Source organism: Euleptes europaea, chromosome 5, assembly GCF_029931775.1.
Source record: "Euleptes europaea isolate rEulEur1 chromosome 5, rEulEur1.hap1, whole genome shotgun sequence".
In the NCBI taxonomy this organism is placed as follows: domain Eukaryota; kingdom Metazoa; phylum Chordata; class Lepidosauria; order Squamata; family Sphaerodactylidae; genus Euleptes; species Euleptes europaea.
In genome coordinates this window covers 86,066,265-86,088,092 of record NC_079316.1, presented here as the reverse complement: position 1 = coordinate 86,088,092, position 21,828 = coordinate 86,066,265, and the positions used below count along the sequence as shown (strand labels likewise).

The 21,828-nt window shown below is 42.3% G+C and overlaps 1 protein-coding gene across 1 annotated transcript in view; it reads left to right on the top strand.

Moving 5' to 3' along the window:
* PCDH15 (protocadherin related 15) overlaps positions 1-21,828 on the top strand; it is a 558,859-nt gene that overhangs the window by 176,253 nt on the left and 360,778 nt on the right. Inside the window, exon 4 of the mRNA XM_056849418.1 lies at positions 4,919-4,984. Within this exon, the coding sequence (XP_056705396.1) occupies positions 4,919-4,984 (66 nt within the window). The remainder of the gene's footprint in view (positions 1-4,918; positions 4,985-21,828) is intronic.

Genomic DNA, 21,828 nt, shown 5'->3' with positions numbered 1-21,828 from the left:
TTTATGCATCCCTTGGGTATTCCCATTCCCTTTCCATAGGTGGCAAAATGCCCAGTAGCTGAGCAGATTAGAAAGCCCATAGAAAGCCCATACCATAGAAAGCCCATACCCTCTATAGATCGTCCGTTGCTTCAGTTTTTACAAAAACTCTTAAATGCCCCTCGATGTGTTGCTGGCGTTACCCTTCGCTCCGAGTTTGGCCAAATGTCACTCGAAGCTAGGGCATGGTTGGCCGCCTTTAAGCTACAACTTAAGCTGCGCTTTAGCACTATGGATTTGAGCAAGTCCTCATGCCTCACTGTCATCTAGGGAATAAAGTAAGATAATTCCATGTATACCGCCACAACTCTTTGGGGGAAGAATAGGATACAAACATGAGATATAAAGTAAGGAGATACCAAAAGACAGACGTGATATTTCTTTTAAAAAATGAGAAGCAAATAAATACTTCCCACACAGATGCACCAGTAGCAGAAGGTAACAGCTGTGCTTTCAAAAAGACTTTTCTCTCTCTTTCTCATTCCTAAAGCTCTTTTCCACACAGGTGATATATATATTTTTCACTACTCACTGACTTGTAAAACCTAATTCAAAAAGCCTGTTTTTTGAACACATGGTGCATCCTGTATTGAATTTATGCAATTCATGTCTAAAGGCTGTAACAGCAGTTATGCATGTATATATTTCTGAAGATTGTTCAAACAGATGTCCTTAATTCTCCAAGGTATATAAGAAGTGAAGCTGTAAAGTGCAAGCTATATATGTGTAACACGTACTGAATTCCTTCGCTAGTATAAATAGCATCCAAGAGACTTGGGGGTTGAAATTAAAGATTCTCTTCCTTTCACACCTGTGTTTTAATTAAGAGGACTACTGTCATCTGCCTTTAGCCACATATAATTAATTTTTTATTTATTTACTTACATTATTTATAGACTGCCTCTCTGACTGGGACTCAAGGCGAATTACATAGAGTTAGTCAATACAATCAACAGGATGGGACATTCAGTAAACAATAAAATAGGATTTAGGTTGTAGATCCAACCAGAAGTCTAAAAAAACAGAACTGAAGCAAAGCATAAGTGCTAATATGACTCATTAAATGATGCAAAATTACACAATGGGAGCCAACCCACAGCAATCTATACACAGTTTTTACCCTAATTATATTGTCTCCCCCTTTGGTTCAGGAATTAGCTGGGGAGACTGTATCTTACAAGAGGTAGGGGTTACAGCCAGCATCTAAATCAGAGTGTATTCTTGATATTTTATCAGGAAAAAACAACAACAACCTTGCAAAAGAATGACAACTAACTGTCTTGTCCTGATACAGCAAAGGCTCCGTTTTAGGAGCCAGCAGATGCCATGTTACCTTAAACAAATAGGGATGGTCGAGAACTAGCTGATGCAATAGTAGCAGTCACTGCTGTTTCATAGACTTTACAGGGAGACCTTACAGGGACAGTGACCCTTTTTCACAATAGCAGCCAGTACAAATTAATTCCTTTACGTTATGGGCCTTCCCTTCTCTTTTGCCTACCACTATGGTTGCCAATTCTGGGTTGGGAAATTCCTGGAGATTTTGGGGTGGACTCTGGGGAAGGTGGGGTTTGGGGAGGGGAGACCTCAACAGAGTATAATGCCAAGGAGTCCATCTTCCAAAACAGTCATTTTCTCCAGGGAAACTGGTCTATGTAGTCTGGAGGTCAGTTGTAATTATGGGAGATCTCCAAGTCTACCTGGAAGTTGTTAGCCTTATCTACTTTGTTGTTAGATGTTTGGGAGCTGGCGTTTGTCAGACACACAGAAGGAATTAACCTTATTGGTAAATAAGATTTTGTGTTGGCAAAGTTAATGGCCTAATAGTCAAGCATGAATAGTCCTTCTCTGTGGTGGATGTTGGGGTATTATAATCTCTGGTGTGATCAAATCCATGAGATGAATGATTACAATATCACAATTTCCAACAATTTGTGAATCTGGTTTGTCACTAGTTCCAAATGTTGTTAGATATTGAGCTATCTTAGTAGCTCATCTGGATTTTTCTGTGTGGACAATGAAAGAGGTGAATGACATGATAGCAGAATATCCAGTGATGCGTGAAACCAGCTTGGGTTACATCCATTGCAGATTATTAGAGTTTAAACATATCAATAGTGAGATATAACAGTAACCCAAAAACGTAACACGTATCTGATGGTTTTACCATGAGATTCTTTGATATAAACTTTAGGCCCCATAAAGTAGTCCTCATGGGCTTAGAAAAAATAGATCTGAAGACTGACAGAGTTCTTCCTTCTATCATTTGGAGTATTATTTTCTTTCCCCATCAGATGAAAATCAAGCATAATTTTGCATGTTGATGTGAATGGTTTAATCTGGGGTTCAGCCATTTGAAGGCACTGGACAATCTGGAAAAAAACATGTGAACCACTAATTGGCTTGATGTTGGTGACATGCTTCAAAATAATAAAAATTTTGCAGTGGTTTTACCCCAGTGTATTTTTGATGTGCAGGAACCAAATCAGATCATACTTCTGCTGTCAGCTGGTCAGAAGGTTTTGTGTGTGTGTGTGTGCTTGTAAATATCAGGCTAGAGGTAATGGCCAGATAGTCCCAGAGGTCTGGAGGTATTGCAGTGCTTATACGCAGACCCTTGGAAAAGACTTCGATCCTAAGAACATTGGCCTGGGAGTGAGACCCACTGAATAAATATGCACTCCAAATATGCTTGATATGCTTTGGTACTGGCATGGGGAGGGGAACACTGTAGCATTGGCTCTGTCCTCTTAAGCGAATGAAGAACTCTTGTGCTGGTGGGAACCTAGTGTGCATCTGAATGAATGATTGCATAACACTCTGTCAGCTGTTGACAGCGCTTCTCTGGAATGATGCACATTCCACATGTGCAAAGCTATTTCTGAGCAACTCCTCTTGCATTGTGGGTATTAACTAGATGTGCTCAAACTTCTGCTTGTATTGTGTGTCTTCAAAACTTTCGCTATAAAACACAACAAAAATCTTACTTACTTTCTTTCATTGTTCTGCTCTGCTTCCATTGATGACTCTTAACTTCCCTCCAGACTGGCAATATGAGGGTAAGATTGCAACTTCCTGAAAATTGCTTGTCTGTTTTTTTTTTCTTTTTAGTTTTACTCTGTTTAGAACTTTATTAAAATTCTGTTCACTCTCTCTAATTAGAGACTTGTGTTGCAATTAAATTTCAATTACGTTTGATTCTGTTCTGAAGCTTTAATTACGATTTATTCCTTTTAATCATTCTTTTATGTTGTTGTTTTGGGTTGAATTACCATCACATTATCCCTGTCCTGAAGGACCTCTGTCCCATAGTGGTCTCTGTTTAGTGCAAGACATGATTAAAGAAGAGCACGTGAAGTGTATTGTGTTGTGGCAAAAGGCTTGTTGTGGCAAAAGGCTTGTAGCAAATAGACCCCAGTGAAGCAGTACTCAGTAAGAGACTGGCACCTGAAATGTGTTGCTGTTAAAGACAACTGCAAGCCCCTTGCTGAGGAAAAACCTTACATATACCGGGAAGAGACATGGCCTACAATCCTCCTGATATGTGCAGTTGTTGTTTCCACTAGATAGGACATCAACATGTGGTGTTCAATTCAGACAAAAAAGAGTGACCATGCATATCGGGAGGACTGCAGGTAGCTTTTCTTCCCAGTACACTGGATTGGGCACCCCCACCCACAAGGACTTTGCTTACATGCTCAATAGGTAAGGGCTTTGGAACTTGACGATACCCATCACAAATATTATAGCTTTGCTCGCCTTTGTTTAAAAATGCAAATCAGTACAATTACTCTTACTGAGGGCGTATTTTCAGAACTCGTGTGGTTTGGAATACAAATCCCCCCCTTGCTCTGAACCGCACCCCAGATTACAATCTGAGCTTCATGCACGTACTTATTGCACCATTGCAGCAAGTCCTTCCTGATAGCTCCTCCATCCCACCCAAGCATTGTTATTTTTTGTCAAAGAGAAGTCACCAGCAGTGGGAAAGGCTCGGTGGAGTCATGTGAGACCTCATCCTTAACTGGCCTGAGCAGGGGCATAAGCATTATTTCCTGCTAAGACAGCATGGCCTTTGTACTTTCCTATGACTCCCAACTCAGTGATTCAGAGCAGGTGGCAGAGGAAACTAGAAATCCTATGAACCCCAGCAGGAAATTATATTTTAGTGGTTACAGTGCCATACTAACATCTGAGATTCCCAGGCTTGGATCCCCACTGTGCCATGGAAGCTTCCTTGGAGACTTTGAGATAGTCACTATCTCTCAGTCTAACCATCTCACTGTGTTGTTTTCATGAGGATAAAATGGAAGGAAGAAGAACGATGCGTGCTGCTTTGAGTCCCCATTAGTGAGAAAAGTGGGGTATAAATTAAAAATTGGGGGGGGACACACCTCTGAATATGCCTAGGAGCACTCAGGTTCCTTAGGAATGAGAAGACCCCAGTTGCTTCTAGGGAGCCCTTCTTGCTCCAACTAACCCTTCCAACTTGCTCCAACTAACCCATCTTGGCCATCTTCTGCTCACTAGGGATGTGGGGGAGGGGGAGGTAGTTGTGAATTTCCTGCATTGTGCAGGGGGTTGGACTAGATGACCCTGGTGGTCCCTTCCAACTCTATGATTCCCTTCATGAGTGCAAAGGATTTTCTTTGTGTATGAAGGGAGGGGGATTGGCAGGCAGGGCTGGAGGCACACATTCTCTTCGTTTCGTTTCTCCAAATTTTCGGGGGTGGGAACCAAGAAGTTTTCAAGAATCCTTTGGGAATGCTCAGAAAAGCTGAATTCATTCTGAGACAAGGAAAGCTTGCTCATCGCTAAGTATTTTATGAAATGGATAACGCTGTGGAATTTCAAGTAACTTGTATTTTCGTGTTTGTAGACTGCAAGTTGGCCAGAGCAGGGCCTCCAGCAACCATAGTTCCAATTGATGAAGAAAGTCGAAATGGTGAGTGTGATGAACTGCTAATGACACTATTTGTTTTATTTCTCATTCTACAGTGAATGTTAAAGATCAACATTATTGGGGTCAAACATTTTATCAATAATGCTTTATGTTCTTGGTGCATCCAAACGGGTTGCTAAATCTTAGGAACTGACGAGAAACATTGAATTTTAGATTTCAGGTAAAGGAGGGAATTGGAGATATGGAATGGTATAGTATAGTCTGATCTCACTGGATCTTGGAAGCTAACTTGGATGGGAGATCACTAAGGAAGAATTTGCAGAGGAAGGCAATGGAAAATCACCTCTGCTTAATCACTTGCCTTGAAAACTCTATGGGATCACCATCAGTCAACTGCAACTTGACAGCACCATGCACACACAAAGTAGAAAATTGAGGATGTTTTCTCCTTGGCATGTCAGGTTTTGCCTTTGATCTATGTCCTACCCCAACATAAGCCCATTAGAATCCATACTGAGGTATTGGTCACATCTAGGTTAATAGATATGACCAGACGGTTGTCATTCCCTGCCCCAAACAAGCATCTGTACGCTCCACTCCATTCTACCAGGCCTATTCCCTGATTTGCTAGGTACCCTTCACTTTCAGCACCTGCCCCCTGTGTCTAAGTGACATCACAGCCCCAAATAGGAGGCTCTGTATAATCACTTCCATTTTAATCCATCCTCAGTAATATGAATAGTGTGACCCACACATGCATACTCATTGATTGTCTAACTGGCCTTTGTGGAATTTGCAGGAAGTGATAAACTGTGAAGCAGTGGTCGTTTTGTATCAAAGCTGACTTTGTGGATTAAAATGGTCTGGCCAAACTATGCAGGTCCTAACTGCTAGGAGAGCTGCAAATTTAATCTCATTTTGCCTCGAGGATATTATGATCCAGTTCTGTGCGATGGCTTTAATCTTTACAATACGAGCTGCTGTTAAAAGCCTCTACCAGGGAGGCCTTTAATATCATGCCATTCCTCCTTTCTTCCTGTGTCAACCCCCTTGTGTTGTTGTCCAATAAAGTCCTGAAAGGCTGGATTAGAAGGAGATGGAGTTGCACTGATAGCTTTGCTCAATTCACAGCAGCGGCACAAGCAAGCTGTTTCGGCAAGCCTAGCTGGAGGGGCTGGCTCCCAGTTCTCTCCATCTCAGGCGCTCACACTAGCACTGTGGAATTAGGCAAAATAAAGTAACAAAACTGTATTGATAGCACTTCACTAAACAGCATCATTATACTTGCAAACGGTACCTAATTCACTGTTGGTGCTTTCTTGAAATGTGCTGATGTGCTGTCAGTTTGATAATTTCATCTGCTATGTCCTGGAATTCTATCCATCGGTAGCATCTTCTATCGCATAAACTCAGATACACTAAAAGTGAATGAATATATGATTGTTTGCATAGATTGCCGGCGTTGTATTTTATTTGGTATTGAAAAGCAATCATTGTTTGTAATGCTGTCTCCCCCCCCCCACCTTCAATATCGCGCTGATGGGTTTTTACGCAGACAGCTAAAAAGTGCTGTGTCATCCATAGCACTGCTTTTAACTGAAACCCACTTATTTCATTTAAAGAAAATATGATGAACACTAAAACTTACTTGTGAGTGTGCTGAAGGTAAAATTAAATTGGAATTGTGCTTGCTTTTCTCATTTGAAAGCCTCCTGTTTCAATACTGACAGAGAGGCAGGCAGTTTTAAAAGTTCTAAAGCTCCCCAAAAACAAGGTGTATAAACTCAGGTTAACTTACTTCCCTAGACTTTCAGACTGCATGTGGGAGATCCCATTTTAAGGCTCTCCCATGTTATGTAGAAAATTAACAGAAGAGTGACAGAGTGAAGTCCCAAGAATACTTTCCTTGGCATAAACACAACTCAGTAAGCCCAAATAGTAGAGACTTGACTACTTATGATGGTTAAAGTAGAAAGTGCCAAAGCAGGATTACAGTTTACAGTCATTACAAAAGTAATGACTACTGGGGAATTACACAACTTTAAGGAAAACAATCCCTGACCTGGATGGCCCAGGCTAGCCTGATCTCATCAGATCTCAGAAGCTAAGCAGTGATGGACCTGGTTAGTATTTGGATGAGAGACCACCAAGGAAGTCTCTACACAATCTCTACACAGAGGCAGGCAATGGCAAACCTCCTCAGAACATCTCTTGCCTTGAAAACCCTACAGGGTTACCGAAAGTCACTTGTGACCTGACAGCACTTTTCCACCACCAAGGATGACAATAAAGAAATAAAAATTGTTACATATTTTCTGTTCCTTGGCTCCATCATCAACCAAAGGGGAAACTGCAGTCAAGAAATAGGAAGGAGATTGAGACTGAGAAGAGCAGCTTGAAGGAGCTAGAGCAGATTTTTAAATGTAAGGATGTGTTGGTGGCGATCAAGATAATTCATACTATACTATTCCCCATTACTAGGTATGGTTGTGAAAGCTGGATAATGAAGAAAGTTGATTCATTTGAGATGTGGTGTTGGAGGAGAGTTTTATGGATACTGTGGACTGCCAAAAAGGCAAATGAGTGGGTTAGAGATCAAATCCAGCCTGAACTCTCCCTTGAAGCTAAAATAACTAAACTGGAGCTATTGCACAATGGTCACATTAGGAGAAGACAATCGTTATGTGAAAAAACAATAATGCTAGGAAAAGTTGAAGGCAGCAGGAAAAGAGGAAGAACCAACATGAGATGGATTGACTCGATCAAGGAAGCCATGGTCCTCCATTTGCAAGACGTGAGCAAGGCTGTCAATGATAGGATGTTTTGGAAGTCCTTAATTCATAGGAGCACCATAAGCAGGAAGCAGCTTGACATCACTTAACACACAAGCCCAACTGAACAGACCTGAGTAGATCTGCTTAGGTTTGCTCTTCTGATAATCTTTCTGATATGCCAGTTTTCCATGTGCATGGTTGGTATATCCATTTTTATGAAGGAACTTTATAAATGTGGGTCCCTCCTGCTGAGACGGTACAGTCTTAGAAAGACCTTACCACATAGTTTTGCAAGCTAAATAAAGGTGATTTAAATTTAAAAGGGGTGTTAGAAAGTCAATGCTATTGTAAAAAAAGGAAAACAAAATGTGTGTGTGTGTGTGTATGTTAAGTGCCGTCAAGTCGCTTCCGACTCATAGCGACCCTATGAATCAGTGTCCTCCAAAATGTCCTATCTTTGACAGCCTTGCTCAGGACTTGCAAATTGAGGGCTGTGGCTTCCTTTATTGAGTCAAAGAAATGTAAGGAATGATTATCCAGCATCACAGCAGCTTGAATAGGTAGAGCATGTCATCTACAAAACTTGCCCAGCTATCTAGCGGCCTATACAGCTCCAGGACTGAGAAGGGTGGGATGTTTTTGGTAGGATCTCAATCTACTTCATGCATCATCTAATTATTTGGTGCTGAATGCCTGTAGTTACATTGTGCAATATTCCAATTCTGTTGACTTCCAATCTTATCCTGCCAAGGTAGGGGTGAGAGACAAAAGCAAATTCCAAATTATTGCAAGTCATATTACATGTAATCATTTTTAAGAGTTGAAAGTGAAATGACAGAATAATGTTTGTCTATGCTGTCATCATTAGTTCCTTTGATCCCACTTAGTCAAACAAGTGCAGCATGTTTTTGTATTATTATAAAAACTCAGCAGAACTATTTACCAGAGACAGCCATGGAATGCATGCACACAGTGCTAATAATGACTGCCATCTTTCATAGTTATCTTGCTCACTTGTTAGCTTTTTTATATATACCTATTCTATAGTAATTAAAATGTCTAAATAGTGTGATATTTACATAATCAGTTTTTACAAAACTGTTGTTCCTGGGTTGTTATCCAGTCTCTGCTATCCTTAGATAACAATCCTTTTGTGAAATTAAAAAACTTCCGAGTTGGTTCCTATGGACAGATGTGGTTCCTGGAATGTAGTGTGTCCTTTTTGTTCTGTAACCACCTGTGCCCTGTGTTCATACCCACAGAAAACCTTCCAGGTTGGTGAAATATATATACAAGCTGAGCTTTTATTATGCAGCTTCTGCTTATACTTCAGAATAAAATTATATTTGATTTTTGTACAGTGACTGGTAACTGCTTTGTAATACCATGTCGTACGTTTCACAGATACTATGAGAACAGACTGTGTGACATATGTTAGATAGTCAGATTTGAAGAAAACTTCTTAAGGAACTAAAGGGCTCAAAGTCTTATTTGCTGTAGTCAAATTAATATAAATATAAATAAATACAGCATCTTCTTTCACCTATTTTTTATTTTTTCCGTTCACTCCAAGCTGCAGTTCATCAAAATAGGCTGGAGATTCTTAATGTTAAGATTTGGCTTCTGCTTCCCAGTATAAGAGCTTTTTTAAAAGTGAAAAAGTCAGCAGCAGTTAGGGTTGCCAGGTCCCTCTTTGCCACCGGCGGGAGGTTTTTGGGGTGGAGCCTGAAAAGGGTGGGGTTTGGGGAGGGGAGGGACTTCAATGCCATAGAGTCCAATTGCCAAAGTGGCCATTTTCTCCAGGTGAATCGATGTCTATCGGCTGGACATCAGTTGTAATAGCAGGAGATCTCCAGCAACTACCTGGAGGTTGGCAACCCTAGTAGCAGTGGCCCGTTAATATTGTCAATAGGTAGAAATCTGCACGTGGAAGAGGGGATCAACTTTATGTCAGCTGCTCCTGTCCCCAACCAGTGTGCATTGATCATGTTTTTTATCATATCTCATGTTGAGGTGGATCCTTACCATAGGCCCACATAGGACCAACATGTGGAGGACAGGGACGGGTCTAGTAGGTGATCCTTGTCATGACCGGGAGATGTAAGATGCTTTGAAGTACACCCATGGGTCCCCATAGCTCTGGGAACAATGCTTTTCCCCAGGGAAGAGGGTACTAAAGTGCTCAGATTACCACCAGAGCAGAGATGAGATTCCTGCATGGAGATAACCATTTGCCCAGCTGCCAGGAAAGGGCAAGATGGATGGCTGTTTGCATAACATGAACTGGGCAATAAAGGAGGGAGATGTGCACTCCATGTTGATTGGGGAAAGGAGTGCTGGTTCCCATGAAGGCATCACTTCCCAATTTACTCAAGATAGGTTAAGAGACTCCCACCCAGAGTGTGCAGGAAGTGTTAAAAGACCTGAGAGCCCTGTTAATGGTGTTCAAGCTGGACTGGGAACAAGGGAGAGAATAGAAGAAGAGCTGGTTTTTAGATGCCGGCTTTCTCTACCACGTAAGGAAGAATAAGATTGGCTTACAATCACCTTCCCTTCCCCACAACAGACACTCTGTTAGGTAGGTGGGGCTGAGAGAGCTCTAAGAGAGCTGTGACTAGCCCAAGGTCACCCAGCTGGCTTCATGTGTAGGAGTGGAGAAACAAATCCAGTTCCCCAGATTAGCATCTGCCACTCATATGGAGGAGTGGGGAATCAAACCTGGTTCTCCAGATCAAAGTCCTCTGCTCCAAGTCACCACTCTTAACCATTACACTACACTTGGCCTCTGTTTCCTAAGTCCCAGTGGCTTGCTCCCATCCCAGAGAAGGGATGCTGAGGTAACATCTGTGCCTGTGAAATCAGGCTAGCTTAAGTGTTGCATTTTCTGTCCTTAGATTCTACAATAGTCTTTATTGTTAGGGTATCCCTTTCCCCTTTACACTGTGCTTTAGATTGTAAAGCTGTGCTATGATAAATAAGTCCTTTTTCTTTTCAAGAAATCAGACTACCTTCAGAGAATCTCTCTACATGCCTAGCTGCTTGTTCACATTCACACGGAGAAAAGAAAGTGTACGTTGTTTGCCTCTGCACTCTGTGCACACACAATAGAGTCTTTACTGATGTTCCAAACTACTGGAGAACGAGGCCGACTAGTTCGGTTTGGGTGGTGGTGACCCAAAGACCTGGTAAACAAGGGGAAAGAACACATGCACACAAGCCCCCTATCATGTCATGACACCTCACTCACATAGTTTGTTCACCAGTTTGATTGTATGCATCGTTTTATAGTGGGCATACCTTGGGTGTGCACTAAGCTTAAGGCAGCAGCCATTCTGTGGTTTATGAGATCTCATAGGGATACTTGGGTTTATCTTACCTCTACACATTTAAATCCAAAGAGCTAGTTTATTTGCTGTATAGAGTTAAACTTTGCTGTATAGAGTTAAAGGTTCAAGGCAAGTTCCTTTAGTATGGTTCTTAATCTGCTAAAAATATACTGCTTAAAAGATCAAAGATGAGAAATCTTCACAAATGGTATTGCTTAAACCAAAGGTGTCAGTTACTTGATTAGACTATTGACTATGGTACCCCAAAAGCAATCCACATTGTCCTTAGAAAAGCAGCTATGGAAAATATGATTGTGTAGAAGTCTTTGGAAGTATACGGGCATAACCAGTTATTTTGTTTTAAACACCCATTTGGCATCTTAGAGGTTAGTAAGCAGCAAATGGCAGGTGTTGACTAACAGCAAGGTCTTCCCACCATGCAGGTACTTATTTTTTTGTTGCAGCTAAGATTTGTCAAGTTGATTAATGAAATGGAAATTATCGGAGGACCATATGCTATTGGGAGCACCAGGTATTACTTTTTTTTCCGGGCATTATGCATATGTTTGTGTCCTTATAGATGCATATACACACACATCCATAAGTTAAAAACCAACTCCATTAGAAGACAGAAAACCTTTTAAAAATAAGAATGTTTATACCTACAGGAGGAAGTCATATACAGCTTGTCTACATGTTACTCATGTCAGGGATCCCCAACACCCCATGGAAGGTTTCCTACTACCCAGAACATTGCTAGCATACGTCACTTTATGAATTAGGGCCAATATATTTTGACTTTGTCTCCTGTTAATCCACACACCAGAGACAGATAGTGGTTCTAAATCACATGGTAATTTGTTGTGGGCAGTATGGACAAGGTGACTCACCATGTGGATGACAATCTTTGTGGTAAATGTAATAAATTTAATAGCTCAGAGAGAGTTGTCCAATGAATGTTCCAGCAGGAAGTACCATAGTGTGTGTGTCAAAAGCCTATCCTGGACCTATAGTTAAGCTATGCATGTTCAATTCTGTGATAACTCCAAACATGCCATTTCATCTTTCTTGTCGTCGCTGGTTTGAAGAAAATGGAGCTAACAAATTATCATGAAAAAGTGGCAACTGGGAGATAGGTTAGCTTGAGACAAAGTGGCTCATAGACAGCTGCCCAATGATCTTCATGACTTAGTGCCACTAGAAACCTCTGATTCCCACCATTAAATCATGTACTACACTCTTAGCTAAATCACAGTGGCCATGTGAGAGCGAGAGACTGAGATCCAGAAAAGAGAGAAAGAGAGGCAAAGATGCCATCATATGCCTGTCCTCTGCTCCGCTGTAATAGTCTTCCTGGGGTGGTTGAGAGAGCTATGTTATATGCCAGCCAAAAATCTGCCTCCCGCCCCCCAGCCAATTTTTCCTTTGTTCAAGATGAAAGTCACATTTGCTAGTACTCACCTTTGAGGATATGTATGTATGTATGAAAGAGAAATTACAGCGTATCAGGGGTTCTATAGACTATTGAAATGTTTTTGCTTTGTTTTTTTTGTTTGTTTTTACCATTACAAAAGCAGATAAATGTTTAAGGCTTCTTTAGCCCCTGAAAGGGTGTTTATGTCTATCCTTTTTTCTTGTCTGAGAGAAAATTACCCTTAGAATGAACATACATAACAGTGTGATGATGTATAAATTACCCATTTTCTCAGCCCATGAAAACCGAATTTATAATATGGATATATGCAAAATGAAATTATGAACATGGTAAATTTCTCTTTCCAGCTCAAAAAGCAAAGAAAGAAAGAGAAGTAATGAGAAAAGAACCACTTGTACTTCAGAACTATTTTTGGTGGTAACATTTTTGTGATGTTCATAGTTGCTTTCTGCTTTAACTTTGCAGAATAAATGAAGAGACGACTGGCAACAGCAGGTTCCAAAACCATTTACCTCATGCACAGATACTTCATTAGGTTCCACTGTTAACCAGTTAGAATTTTGTAATATCAAAAATTATGTTTTGCCCATTCAGCTTGGGAGTCACGAGACAGGTTCAAATCCTCCCTCTGCCACAACATACACTATACTCTGTGGTTGCCAACCTCCAGATACTAGCTGGAGATCTCCTGTTATTACAACTGATCTCCAGTGGATAGAGTTCAGTTCATCTGGAGAAAATGGCCGCTTTGGCAATTGGCCTCTATGGCACTGAAGTCCCTCCCCTCCCCAAACCCTTCCCTCATCAGGCTCCGCCCCAAAAACCTCCCACTGGTGGCAAAGAGGGACCTGGCAACCCTACTATATTCCCTTGTGTGATGACTTTGTAACAATCAAGTAACAAAAAGGAAATCTAGTGGATCTCAGGTGGATGATTGAGTCTAATGTGCAACAATACCCATAGCAAGCTGTGCAGGAGCTGTATCATTTCTGTTTACTCAACATGGGGTCTTTGCTTCTCGTCACGCGTTCACATTCCTTGAGATGTCAAGTTCCCATGCTTATCCGCTACTCACTTTGGAAGAAGACTTTCGTCTGAATCCACCCACAATTTTTTTCAAAATAAAACATGGAAACTGAATAGATGTTTCTGTCAACCAAAATAAGCAAAGAGAAATGTGCTGTCCTTTCCATGATCTTGTAATTGATCTTATATATTAAGGAATGTATTTCTAAACACAAATACTTTTCTTTAGTAGAGGATTGTCACTCTGCTATATATTTGTATTTTTTGGTTTATTTATATCCCACCCTTCTGTTCAAAAAGAACAACCGAGAACAAATATACAACATAAACATCAATTTGTTAGTAATTAATAACAGCACTAGGTTGCAGCTCCTTCTAAAGACTTGGGCATCCAGAGAGTAGGGTTGAGCATCTGGAGAAACTTTGCCTTGGATGAGAAGTTCTCTCCAGTTTGCAAGCGTACGTGTCTTATAGTTATGGAAATCTGTGCTGGAGCACAGAGCATCTCATGTTAGTGAAATTATCAAATATGGTTGTTCCAACCAGAAGCTTGGTGGTGACTAAGATAGTCTTGAAATGTGGCATAGGAAGAGTCCTGCTGGATTGGGCCAGTGGTCCATCATTCTGTATTGCACAGTGGCCAACTAGTTGCAATGGAGAGCCAATAAACAAGACACAGAGGCCAAAGGTAAAGGTCCCCTGTGCAAGCACCGGGTCATTCCTGACCCATGGGGTGATGTCAAACCCCGAAGTTTACTAGGCAGACTTTGTTTACGAGGTGGTTTGCCAGTGCCTTCCCCAGTCATCTTCCCTTTACCCCCAGCAAGCTGGGTACTCGTTTTACCGACCTTGGAAGGATGGAAGGCTGAGTCAACCTTGAGCCGGCTACCTGAAACCGACTTCTTTTGGGATCGAACTCAGGTGGTGAGCAGAGCTTGGACTGCAGTACTGCATCTTACCACTCTGCGCCACGGGGTTCCTACAGAGGCCAAAGCCCTCTCCTAAAGTTGCCTCCTTGCACTGGGTTTCCTAGGTTTACTGCCTCTGAGTTTGGAATTCCCCTTTGCTCACCGCAGGTAGTAGCCATTGATGGATCTATCTTCCATGAATCTCTCTTACCCCCTTTTAAAGCCAACTGTGCTAGTAGCTAACACTGCATCCTCTGGCAGCGAATTCCACTTTTTCATTGCTCATTGTGTAAAGAAGTAGTTTCTTTTGTCTATCCTGAATCTACTGCCCTTCAACTTCAGTGGGTGCCCCCGAGTCCTAGTACTACAGGAAAGGGAGAAAAAGCACTTTCTACCCACTTTCTCCACCTCAGTAAGAGATGAGATGCCTCTGCAGTCCAACTTTTATGCCTGCCACAGGTTCAGTTTGCCTAGTGCTCTACAGAGCAACAGCATTCATTGTCATCAATGGGCCATTTTTGATACTGTCATGTAGCAGTGTTTGAAACATGTGGCTATATCTTTGTGGTATATAAAGGTGTTCCCAGACTATTGTCAGATAGTCCAGAAGTTGCACCAACTCAGTAATCAGGATTCTTCCCCAAAAGGGAGTGAGTGGGTGGGGCTGAGAGTATCTGGCCCACTGAATTGGTATGGTGCTTCTATATGAGAATCCAGGTCTTCCGATCAAAAATTTATATTTTTTCTTTGTAGACAATTTCCTGCTTTCTGTGTTCCATGAAGCTGGGGAAAGAGAGTGTCCACTTTCATTTTCTGCACTTTCTATTGAATTAGGATAAATTCTACCTGAAGGATTGGGCTGAGCCATCTCCCTGTGACAGATCCTGAAAGGGAAGGGCTTCATTTCCCTTTTTAACAAGGTTGAGAATTCCTGAAACAAGAAACATTCAGAACACTCTTTGTCCCCCCCCCCCCAAGAAATTTATCCTTGCCAGTGCAATCCCATCTTGAAGACTGCTGAGATGAGTGAACTAAGGACAGGAGGGTAAGGACCTCTGTTATACTCACAACACACAATAGACAGGTATAGGCTATGCTTTTAGTCAACAGCAGTAGTGGAGTGAGTAATGATAAGGATGAAGAGAAACAGGGATTGGCAAAATTTTGTTTTAGCAGAGCTCCTTTTCCTTTGAAAGCTGCCTTCAGGATATCATGCCAACAGATGGTGTATTCCCCATCACTATAGCTACATCTTCTAAAAAGCAGTGTGTCAAGATGGTTTCAAAAGCACAGAAACACTTCAAGGACAAGACTGTTAGCTTCCCTTAAGAGTTACCATTGGGTGCATACTTGTCACTATTGCTGCTGGCCTTCCTTCATGCCTCAGGTTCTACACTCCAAGGAGAGTAGGAAACACCTTTGCCTCTGCACCTGTTCGAAGGGTGAAGAGCCATGAGAGGCACAGGGACAAGCAGGCCGGTAGCCACAATGGTGCAAAAAGGGGATGGCCCCCATCAATCATTTGTCATGCCGCTCCAATCAGCACTTAGGAGAGGGGGAGTGAAATCATGTTAAAGTACAGCAGAGAGATAATTCACTCATACCCTACCAGAAAATATTTTTGTTAGTCTTTAAGGTGCTACTGGACTATTGCCCTTTTCTACTACTACAGCAGAGAGAGAGGGAGGGAGAGAGAAAGAGAGAGATTAAGGAATGAAGGCATAGAATTATAGAGTTGGAAGGGGCCATACAGGCCATCTAGTCCAATCCCCTGCTTAATGGAGGACCAGCCTAGAGCACCCCTGACAAGTGCTTGCCCAGCCTCTGCTTAGACTGCCAGTGAGGAGGAGCTCACCACCTCCCTATGTAGCTGATTCCACTGTCGAACAACTCTTACTGTACAAATTTTTCCCTAATATCCAGTCGGTAGCTTTCCACCCGCAATTTAAACCCGTTATTGCTAGTCCTATCCTCTGCTGCCAACAGCAGCAGCTCCCTGCCTTCCTCCGACAGCCCTTCAAATACTTAAAGAGAACAATCATGCCCCTCCTAAACCTCCTCTTCTCCAGACTAAACATTTCTGAGTCCCTCAGCCTTTCCTCATAGGACTTGGTCTCCAGGGCCCTTATCATCCTCATCGCTATCCTCTGCACCTTATCCATTCTGTCCACATCCTTTTTGAAGTGAGGCCTCCAGAACTGCACACAATACTCTAGGTGTGGTCTGACCAATGCAGTGTACAGTGGAACGATGACGTTTTGGTGATTTGGATGTTATGCCTCCGTTGATGCATCCCAAGATCGCTTTAGCTTTTTTTGTCACTGCATCACTCTGGCTGCTCATATTTAACTTACGGTCAACCCGTACCCCGAGATCCTGTTCACACAAACTGCGGCCCAGAAGTGTATCCCCCATCCAATATGCATGTCCCTCATTTGTTACCCAGATGTAGAACTTGGCACTTATCCTTGTTGAATTGCATCCTGTTCACATCTGCCCATTTTTTCCACTGTGCCTCTTTGAATTCTATTTCTATTGTCTGGTGTATTCGCTGCTCCTCCCAATTTGGTGTCCTCTGCAAATTTAATAGGTAGTCCCTTCACACCCTCATCCAGATCATTTATAAAAATATTGAAAAGCACCGGGCCCACAACCAAACCCTGTGGCACCCCAATGGAACCCTCTCTCCATACAGATGAAATGCCATTGACAACGTGGCTTTCCCAGTTACCAAAGTCCCCATGTGTGTTCCATATTTGCATAACATAAGGCCAGAGTGACATAGCCTCATGTTCTGTGCCCTGTTATCTGAGTCATGGCTGTCCCAGCATATGTACTGCTGGTGGTATGTGGTGACTGGTTGCCAGGTTTGTTGGCCACCTATTCTCAGTCATAGTGGTGAGGACAAGAGGATATGAGGGAGAGGTGTATGTTTACTTACAACATTAAAAAAACTGTCTTAACCTTGTGCTGACAAGGGTGGAAGAACTCATAGAATCAGGACTAAACTGGTTGTTCCCCTGCTCCATCCCAGTACACTTCCAACCCTTCCTAGATATGTCCCTGTGAATGATCGAAGGGAGACTTGGATTTTTCAGGGAAATTAGGTCTATCGGAAATATGATGGCACACAGAGGCTTGTGGTAAAAGTTCAAAACAACAGGAATTTATTTATAACAGAAAAGCACGATGAGGGTTTAGGCAGGCAAACGTGGATTTCAGAAAGGGATTAGGATACTCCAAAAACAAACAGAGAGTAGGCACTTCACAATAATATATATTTACACAAGAGAGGGTTGGTTCTTCTAGCTGGTATGGCTAAATTCACTTCAGGATGCTAGATCTTTGGCTTGTTTTCGTTTGTCAGTTTCTAGTTTAGATTTCGCTTGAGTTGACTTTAAAACTCACTCCAGTTTCAGTTTCTGGAGTAAGGAAGTACAGGACACTCTTCACCAGTTTAACCCCTAAACTGGACTGGGATTACTCAGGACTCTAGAGGCTAATTCTCCTCAACCTAACTTAAGGATCAGTCAGTCCACCTGAGATGACTTCCCTCTCCCTGGTTTTTGAGAACTCTCTTTTTGCTCAGAGCTAACGCACAATGTCAAAATCCAAACACACTCTATTCACGCAGAGTTCATGTCCTTATGACCCAGTTGCTGATTCTGTATTAATCAAACAACTTAAAATTGTGTTCCTTTATGTTAAAATTGTGTTCCTGAGGACTAAACCTCACACAACACACAGCTGCCGGTAGCTTCTCAGAGCTCTGTCCATCCTGAAAACGCTGGAGCTGAACTGAACTTCTCACTGACTGACAGCTGAATGTTACACTTTCACTTGCCACTCCCAGGACTCCCTTTAGCTGTCAATCAACTGCCTCTAACAGTGCATTCCTGAAAGGAATGCCTGCGCCGGGCTTAGGAGTCAACCCAGCGGCGTTGCCTCCTAAGGTGGTTTCGGCACCGCTGAAACCTCCGCCCGGTGCCAAAAACCCGTGCAACCCTCATAGGGTTGCACGGGATATACACCACCTAAAAGGTGGCTTATCTCGCCACAAAAAAGAGGGACTAATGTCGGCTCCTGCTGGTGCTGGAATGCCCCGGGATTCCTTCCGGGTCACGGCCATGGTCTGTGCCGGCGGCCAGATGCCGGCGGGAGGCTGCGGTGTCATCCGGGCCCAGTGCTACCACGGCGGCGTCCGGGGACTGGCGTCCAGGCCTGCACACCGGCGCTGGGGCCACTAACACTGGCGTACATCTTCCAGGCGCCAGCGGTGTGGGCCCTTGCACCGGCAGAGGCCTTCGTCGGCCTCCTAAGGCCTTTGGGTCGGGCCACCGGCACATTTGAGGAATGGGCTGTAAGGCAAGAACAGCTTCCTGGTTTCTATTACCTTCTTCACAATCCCCAATGCCAGTGTATTATTATCGTTATCGTTATCATTATTTGTTTTCATGTATACTATGCCTTTCTTATAAATAGGAAACCAAAGCAGCTTACATTGCTTTCTTCTCCATTTTACCCTCACAATATCCCTGTGTAGTGGGTTAGGCTGAGTCTATGTGATTAGCCCGCATACCGAGCTTCCATGGCAGAATGGGGCTTTGAACCTGGATCTCCCAGATTCTAGTCTGAAACTACTACACCACACTGGCTTACAGTAGTTACATTGTACAATGTATGCTGATTTAAAGGTATGGCATCATATCCTTCCTGAGCTGGTGTAACCCAAGGATTGGATTATACTGCAAGAATGGCTGGTGCTAAAAAATCTTTATCAAAACTGAGGTGGCAACAGTAGGCCAGTTTTTGGTTCTTGTTCTTGATTGATTGCTGAGAGGGGCATGTCAGCTGTACTGTTTATTTTCTTTCACAAGGTGATACCTCAAAGGGAAATCCCGTCTTTCACATTCCTGTACTGTACATGTGGAAAGCAAACGTCTTTGCATCATTCTTGATGCTGTTGAGAAAGAAGACTGGATTCTTGATAGTGCTGGGAATGAAAATGTATTCAGCAGGATGCCTTTCTGGTTTACTTTTTAAAAAAATTGTTCACATTATGCAGACTTTAAACCCTAAAGGTCATATTTCTATTACTTTAAACTGTAATATGTTCACTGTGAATTGTCTTTATTTCACTCTAGTGGAAAAATAGCTTGAGGTGGAAATTATATATCTGTTCTTCATTGATAAATGATGCCTGTAATCAGGACATCTTTGTTCATCTGAGAAATTGCTTAGTGGGGAAAAAGAAACAGGCTTGATTTTTTGTTGGTACTCCAATAACCAAATATCTTGTAACACAAGATTTTTTTTTATGCCCCAAGACAATGTATTAAAAGTAAGATGCTTGTAATGAGGAGTACAGAAATAATTGGTGTTTTTTGTTTTGTCAAGACCTACAGGAAATCTTATTATACTCCTCTAGGTTTTTCCCCCCCTAGCCACATTACTCAAAGCAAATGGTATGTCACAGCCCTGCTTTATCTTCTGCCCATTTATTGATTTTTCTCCTCATTAGTAGATAAAATTTTAGAATACATACCTCTCACAAATCTATATAAGATACTGTTGTAAGATTAAAGCAAACCATCAGGCTATACTTTTTTAAATAGTTACTGAAGACTTACCTATATCAAAACTATCTCATAGTGTTTCATCACACTTTGTACACATGACTTGGATAGGCATAAGCCAACACATTTAGAGGGAGAGTGCAAAACGATGTGGGTCCCACTTCTTGTCTGTGCACATTTGGTGGAATTTGGGCACACTACCTACATGTGGGCAAACTATGAATGATCCCAGTCATGAGGATGAAGCCTAGTAAGGAGAGTTTGTATGTGTGTGGGCAGTGTGTCTTCCCTGACCTGGATGGCCCAGGCTAGCCTGATCTCGTCAGATCTCAGAACCACCAATTCAAAATTAATAGAACAGGTACCCAGGGCTTTGAATACCAAAACTGTTATCTCAGTCTTACATTTATGTGATTTTCCCCCTCAGATGAGCATTTAATATCTGAACTGTGCTTCCCTGATAATATTAACATAGTTTCATGTTGTGTGTTCACAAAAGTTATAGTCATATGGAAGAAGGAAATTAATCCTTTTACTGGTGTTTTATTTATTTGTTTGTTTTATTTGCTACATTTATAGTCAGCCTTTCTCACTGAGACTCAAAGCATATTCCACTGTGTAAGTTGATACAATTAATACGAAGAGACATCTAATAAGCAATTTAGTAGGACTAAGTTTATAGAAATATGAAGAAGGAGTTGGTTTTTATATGCCAACTTTCTCTACCACTTAAGGAAGAATCAAACTAGCTTACAATCTCCCTTCCCCTCCCCACAACAGACACCCTGTGGGGCTGAGAGAGCTCTAACAGAGCTCTGACTGGCCCAAGATCACCCAGCTGGCTTCGTGTGTAGGTAAAGGTTCCCTGTACAAGCACCGGGTCATTCCTGACCCATGGGGTGAGGTCACATCCTGACGTTTCCTAGGCAGACTTTGTTTATGGGGTGGTTTACCAGTGCCTTCCCCAGTCATCTTCCCTTTACCCCCAGCAAGCTGGGTACTCATTTTACCGACCTCGGAAGGATGGAAGGCTGAGTCAACCTTGAGCCGGCTACCTGAAACCAACTTCCGTTGGGATCGAACTCAGGTCGTGAGCAGAGCTTGGACTGCAGTACTGCAGCTTACCACTCTGCGCCACGGGGCTGTGTAGGAGTGGGGAAATAAATCTAGTTCACCAGATTAGCTTCCGCTGCTCATGTGGAGGTGTGGGGAATCAAACCCAGTTCTCCTGATCAGAGTCCCCTGCTCCAAAACACTGTTCTTAATCACTACACCACACTGATGTGGGATTGTGAATTTCATACTGGGCTTTGGCAGAAGGTAGAGAAACCGTGTAGGATATTCAACTTGTAGGTCTCTCTCACTCTTATCGTTGAGGTGGGGAGGAAGAGAAGGTTCATTGGTGATCACAAATAACGGCTGGCTGCTATGCTGAGTCAAAATGTGTGGACCCCTGTGCACAAAGTGTTTTCCTATTGCATTATACATTGATTTTTATATGTGCCTCATTCTGCTTAGGTAGCTCTTTTGTGGATGGATTGGTCCGCTTTAGTAGTTGTTGGACATTCCTGCTAAGAGAGTTTGAATCAGAAAATCATTTGAAACTATGAGTAGCATGTGAGGATTTTTTAAAAGACCAGCTATTTGTTCTCTGTGCCATACTTCTACCACCGGCCTATATTAGAAATAATTTTATTTAGCCAAGAAGCAGCAGTGACATTGACTACCCTTGCTTCTGTAGCATAGCCTTACATTCTCTTCAAATCACCCCTTGTTCTTCTGTATTTTATCACTGCGACTGTGGCCTTGTTTAGAAGAAAAGGTTCTGGGATGTTGTCATT